This window comes from Pseudophryne corroboree, chromosome 10, assembly GCF_028390025.1.
Source record: "Pseudophryne corroboree isolate aPseCor3 chromosome 10, aPseCor3.hap2, whole genome shotgun sequence".
In the NCBI taxonomy this organism is placed as follows: domain Eukaryota; kingdom Metazoa; phylum Chordata; class Amphibia; order Anura; family Myobatrachidae; genus Pseudophryne; species Pseudophryne corroboree.
In genome coordinates, this window is record NC_086453.1 from 142,773,950 (window position 1) to 142,780,594 (window position 6,645).

General features: G+C 40.8%; 1 protein-coding gene across 3 annotated transcripts in view; it reads left to right on the top strand.

The window, feature by feature from the left end:
• The window catches only part of DNAAF3 (dynein axonemal assembly factor 3), a 131,511-nt gene extending 125,913 nt beyond the window's left edge, over positions 1–5,598 (top strand). For all 3 annotated transcript variants that reach the window (XM_063942829.1, XM_063942830.1, XM_063942828.1), the window contains exons 11-12: positions 2,485–2,559; positions 4,122–5,598. In XM_063942829.1, coding sequence (XP_063798899.1) covers positions 2,485–2,559; positions 4,122–4,290 — 244 coding nt within the window. In that variant the 3' untranslated portion in view covers positions 4,291–5,598. The remainder of the gene's footprint in view (positions 1–2,484; positions 2,560–4,121) is intronic.
• The last annotated feature ends 1,047 nt before the right edge of the window (positions 5,599–6,645 follow it).

Genomic DNA, 6,645 nt, shown 5'->3' on the forward strand with positions numbered 1-6,645 from the left:
AAAATGTACTTGCCCCCTGATTCTTGATACAGTTAATTCTTCTTTTGGGTGTGCAACGACTTAAGTTATCATGTTGACATGAGAACTCCGACAAGGTCCAAATGCAACATGCTCTGCTTGTTGACAGTGACTATGTCGATTTATTCATGTTTACCTGGATGATATGTTGGCTTGATGAGCTGTTGACTAACCATCCCGGTGGTTTAGTGGCTTCTTACTCCCTTCTTGCGGAAGCAGCATCTTCCTGGTCCAGGAGGTGCTGTGGCACTTATTTCTAGCACGAACCTGTCATGCTGCCACATTCCAGTGAGTACCCCCCCCACACACACACACACCTTTCAGTCGCCTATCCCTCCGAGCAGCACCTACCCCTAGCTGTCGTCATCCTCCAGATGGGTGACCTTTCACAGGGTGACACTGTTGACCTGTCTACATTTTAAGAATGTCTACTTGGTACCTGTCAAGAGTTTGAACTATGTTGGCGTTCTGATAGTTATAGTTGACCATTTGACCGGATACACTTCGGTCTGGAGACTCCCCAGATTACTGTAACTGTACAAACAGCAGAGTCTGTCTCCCTGCTTTGAGCAAGTGTTTTATTGATTTCCTAACAGCTTTTCCAGTGTGCCCTCCACCTGTGATCTTCCCATTTAAGAGGTTAGATTATAATTCTTTCTAATTTACCAGTTGCCACAAAGTATACATAGCTCTGATCTGGCCTGTTTGTGCATTTCTGGTCTGTTTATCTCTTTGTCACAGCCTGCCACTACTATATATTTATGTGGAATAACTGAAATGCTGACTAGGGAGGTGTATCAAACCATCTAAAGAGAACAAGTGGAGACGTTGCCCATAGCAGCCATTCAGATTCTACCTGTCCTTTTTTATAGCATGTTTTAGATAAAGGATAGGTTTGATACAGGTTTGGATTGAAATGCCAGCGGTTAGATTACAGACCATGGCATCCCGAAGATGGGAATTCTGACAGGGGAAGGTAAGTATACTTAACTTTCCCCAACGGCCCACTACTAACCCTCCCTTCCAACATCCAACAGGCTAAACCTAACCCTCCCCGGTGGTGCCTAAACCTAACCCTCCCCCCGCAACCTAAACACCCCCCCCCCCCCTGGCTTTCCTGCAAGAGTGGTGGCAGAGGCTTGTTCGGGATTTCGGCAGTCGGGCTTGTGGCTTTATTCAGGATGCCGGTGTCAGCATTACAGCATCGACCGGGCAGGTGGAACTAAATCCCAGAGAACGCTAGCTCCCAGCATCAATTAAATTTTTCCCTGGGGATCAATTAGCCAGTGGTTCCCAAACTGGGTGCCATGTGTTGGTGGTCTAGTACCAAATTAAATGATCAGTGTAATAGGCAAAACCAGTACTGGGGGCTGCCATTCATACAATATGTGGACAAGCACAATCCTGTCCCACCACCATATAACTAAACCTAGGATGACAGATGAGCACAATTTACTTAACTTAATAAATTAATTTTGCTGATTTTTTCAATAAGAAAATTTTGGCCAAGAGATGTGTGAATGCTGGCACTCTAGCGTGCCATCATACAAGAAAGTTTGGAAATCGCTGGTTTACTGACCGTGTATTGTCCTGCAAGGGTGTATTGCACATCTCCATTTATTTTTTTTTTTTTCAGTATTGAGTTTTTTCTTAGTATTATAAGACATAGGATGGGGAAATGGGATATAAAAATGGAAAAAGGTAAGGAGACAGGGAGGATACAGACATTTGAAAGAAACCATTGTACATTAATGAACCGCATGAGGCAGGCACATTGCTGCAAAACATAAGTAATGGTACAGGAAAGCAACATTTATCCAGAAAGAAGTAATCATTTACAGTAAGGTTATACAGGTTGAGTATCCCTTATCCAAAATGCTTGGGACCGGAAGTATTTTGGATATCGGATTTTTCCGTATTTTGGAATAATTGCATACCATGGTGATGGGACCTAAGTCTAAGCACAGAATACATTTATGTTTGATATACACCTTATACACAGAGCCTGAAGATAATTTTAGCCAATATTTTTAATAACTTTGTGCATTAAACAAAGTGTGTGTACATTGACACAATTCATTTATGTTTCATATACACCTTATACACACAGCCTGAAGGTCATTTAATACAATATTTTTAATAGCTTTGTGTATTAAACAAAGTTTGTGTACATTGAGCCATCAGAAAACAAAGCTTTCACTATTTCACTCTCACTCAAAAAATTCCGTATTTCGGAATATTCTGTATTTCGGAATATTTGGATATGGGATACTCAACCTGTAGTAGCATAGAGGTTGAGCAATGAAAGTACACTTAAATGTTACCAGAGAGGACGTATGACTAGTTTAAATCTGTGTTCTAGTTGTCCAATATTCATTCCAATGAAACCATCTAGCACATCTCCATTTAAAGTATGCTCCTTTTTCAGCAGGTAAAAATTTAATGTTGTCATTATTTTTCTTCTAGTATGGTTCATTATTTGAATCCAGAATACAAACTGATCACTGCCAAGAAGTCGACTCTTATTGTGGAACTCACAAAGTAAGCTCTTGTTAATGTGCCAGTGGGGCAGCGTGATGTGGAACTCCAGTAATCCTATTAGAAGCATTGGTTAGCTGGTGTAAATGACTATTCCCTAGTCCTAGCAAGTAGTTTGATGTCATTTTATACCGTGTGTTTTAATTGATGGCTTTGTGGGACTGCATATGTGGCAGGGAATAGTGACAAATCGCTGTCCTGACTGTTTTACTAAGCCAGAATCTACTAAAAAAAAGCTTTACAGTATGTTGTGTTCAACTGGATGCTAAAGGCCAACAAACTCAGACTTTTGTACATACCAATTGTGTTGATCCATAGGGATGTAAAGTATAATATTCAGCGAGACAATTGCTATTTTACACTAACTGACCATATGAATTGCAATTGGATTTATTCCCTCACCCTGTCACTCCTGTATGTACTCCAATAACTTTTCCTTTATATAAACTTTCGATCACTGCTGAGCATGGTAAATGAGATCTATGACCTGACTAGAGTTCTAACTTGTTCACAATGGGGGCCTGATCCATAGGTGCACACAGGGACTAATTCAGATGTGGTCGCAGAGCAGCTGTTGCATACAAATCAGTCGCTGATTGCATGCGCACATGCATTGGAGCCGTGGTGCGCACATGCAGTAATTGAATTGAGATGGCAATCCCAATGAGGGATTAGTTGCAAAGTAAGTGACTAGAAGATAGTATTTGGGGGCGGTAACTGGGAGTGGACGGGTAAACGCAGGAGAGTCATGGGCGTTAAGACACCGTTTTCTCAGCATGCATAAATTAGCAGTTGCGATCTTACTTGCAACTTGAGAGCCCTCTATGTCCAGGAGAGCAGCTCTGCCTGCATGACTACCTAGTATGCGGCGATGGTACCGATGTAGCAGCAATTGTACGCCATCGGATGGAAATGATACAACAGCAGTAGGCATCCCTATAGTAAGGTTAGCTTCTGCCCATATTAGTATATAGGGGGTAATTCCAAGTTGATCGCAGCAGGATTTTTTATAGCAATTGGGCAAAACCATGTGCACTGCAGGGGAGGCAGATATAACGTGCAGAAAGAGTTAGATTTGGGTGGGTTATAGTGTTTCTGTGCAGGGTAAATACTGGATGCTTTATTTTTACACTGCAAATTAGATTGCAGATTGAACACACCCCACCCAAATCTAACACTCTCTGCACAGGTTATATCTGCCTCCCCTGCAGTGCACATGGTTTTGCCCAATTGCTAACAAAAATCCTGCTGCGATCAACTTGGAATTACCCCCATAGTCTCAATTGCAAACATCAAAAGGTATCAACAGCAATCACATCTGAATTAGGTCCACAAGCGGACACTTCGCTTGCTTTAATATAACTTTGTTTATAGCCTTTGGAGCAGCACAACCTTAAATTGATATTTCAGATCTTTACCTAAAAGTACAGACATTACTACAGTATACACAATTCAAGAATAAAGTGAGATGGAGGAATTGGGGTCGACTAATAATGATGGTGGCATCTGTGCCTTGTTATGTTGAGTTCATTTGATGTTGGTTATAAAGAGTCTATTTGTTTTAGGTTTATGGTGGATCTTCATGTGGACAAGGTAAAGAGCTATGTCACCATAGTAACCAAAGTTGCAAAAGAGGCAGGATTTGCAGCCAAGGAAAACACTGATTGGAAGAGAGATCATATTGCTGCATTTGAGCGTCTGGATGACTGTGGAGAAGAGAAAAATGGAATCTGAAAAATACATTCAGAATTGGCACGGTTTTTATGTTGGGGTGTTTTTCCAGCCAGACCTCTCTGTTAAACATTTGCAATCCTAACCAATCACAGCCAGCCACTTCAGATTAAAATGAATTTTCTAATCTAGCAGCAGGATTTTGTCGACGGGTCTACTGCAGGTTTACTGTATGCTAATTGCAAACGAGTACTCTAATTTCAGCATAAGCAATAGACCAGTGTCCGTTTTCTCACAGTTGTCTTTCTGTAAAGCCAATTTTGTCTTTCATATTGTACGTGATTGACTCCCCTTCCTCAAGGACACTAATGCTGGAGTGTATACGATCTACTATGGCCCCAATATGCTTCAAGGCGTGAGCCTGCTGTGAAAAGCTACAGACCACATGCCTCTATGAACGGTAGTCACGTGATCAGCGGTCAGGAGACCGCCGGTCAGAATACAGACACTGGAATCCCACCCCCTTAAAGTCTCGACAGTCAGCATGCCGACTAACAGGGGACTATTCCCACTCGTCTGTGTCCACGACACCCGTAGAGTGGGAATATTACCTGTGCTCGCCACTGTGCTCCTCCCCCCCCCCCCCCCCTTCCTTTCCAGGATCCCGGCGTCTGTATGGTGACCGGTGGTCTCCTGACCGCCTGTCACGCATACCCAACCCCATTTGTCCATTGATTATGAAAGTTTCAAAAATAGTATCAATATCATAATATATTTTGTAGGATTCCGCTGGCATGCCTGGTGGGAGCACAATTTAAAAGAGAAATGCCAGTAATATATATAATTTTTTTTTAAATGTGCAAAATGAGTTTCAATTTAACAAATATTACAGATTAAGTTATTGGAAATTTGTTATTGTTTGTGCTCATGAGGTTTATAGGCACCAAAAAAACCTGGAGAAGATAAGTGCCAGTGTTGTGGAAAGCTAGATTGTACCCCTCATCCAGATTATGTTCATTTAAATAAATATAATTGCAAGAAAAATATCCTACAAAATATATTTTACTGTTGGCATTGGATTCCCCTTTTTACTATAAAACATTTTGTTATGCTTTTGAGTTTAATGTAAAGTCGAAATCAAACTAAGTTTTTTTTTTTTTTTCTGATTAGTGATATTACACTGTACAGAACAGTAAATTTATATATAGCAAGTGACTTATGACCACAGTAGGAGCTGGCTCTAATCTCCCTGTGACCTACACGGTGTCTCTACTAACCTGTTCATTAACATGCACTTATTTATATTATTTATTCTCTTTGTGGAACTGGTTTCTTGTCGTTACATAATAAAAATATAATTCATAATGAAAACCTTGTATGTATTCTCTAACAGTTGCCACCTTCATTGACCATAGTCTTTATCATTTTGTGAAATACTCCTATTGCAAGTTGGATCTTTGAAGCTTGGTTATACTGATTGGTCTTTCCATGTTGCAGCCAACATATACTGCAGGCAGCCAGGTTGTGGTATCCCAATGACTAATCTCAAACTCACTTGTTCTCTGTTATTACTTGTTCTCTCATTTGGTTGGAAACAGAGAAATCATCTGAACAGAGCAATTTTTTACTTCTGTGACCTGAAACCACAACTGCACATTGCAGGGAGGATACACAGCGAATCTAAGGTGGAGGATAAGTACAGTGTATTCTGCAACACATGCTCTACCACCTTCATCTGAAAGCTCCAGTAAACCTGCTTGGTACCAACATTGATACATGTAGCATCAGGATTAAATAAGCCCTACCCCATGATCTGCTTAAGCACCACTCCTTTTGTAGACTAGTATCTTCAGTGAGGGAGCCCTTAGGACTGTTTTACTCTACCGTAAGTGTTATGTGGGCAAGCTGACATATGCAACTAAATTTATAGGAAAGAATATGCAACTATGGGAAAGATTTCCGGAAACCCCAGATGTAGAACACCAGAGTATTCCTGGGCTGGTTGCAAGATCAGACATGAGGCTAACTGTCTGTACCCCTCTTGGAATGGTCAATGACCGTTTCAAGCTGGAAGGGTCAGAGTTTATATCTCATCTGTACATCGAAGTAATCCAAAGTGTATGGAGTCCAAAAAAAGAGTCTGCATGCGAAAATCTTGGAAGCAAGAGACTGGCTTTATATAAAACAGTTTGCGCCTCCGCTACAGTAAAAAAGAATTTAAAAAAATTGGATAATGGTAACCTTCATAAATGGACAGAAGCAAGCAAATTATAATTTAAAAATCAACAATATAATTGGCAAAGAACATTCTATGATTACTCACATCACTTCATGTATTGGCAATAGACAATAAGGTGTCAGATCATGGGGGTCATTCCGAGTTGCTCGCTATTTTTTTCGTTCGCACAAGGTATACGC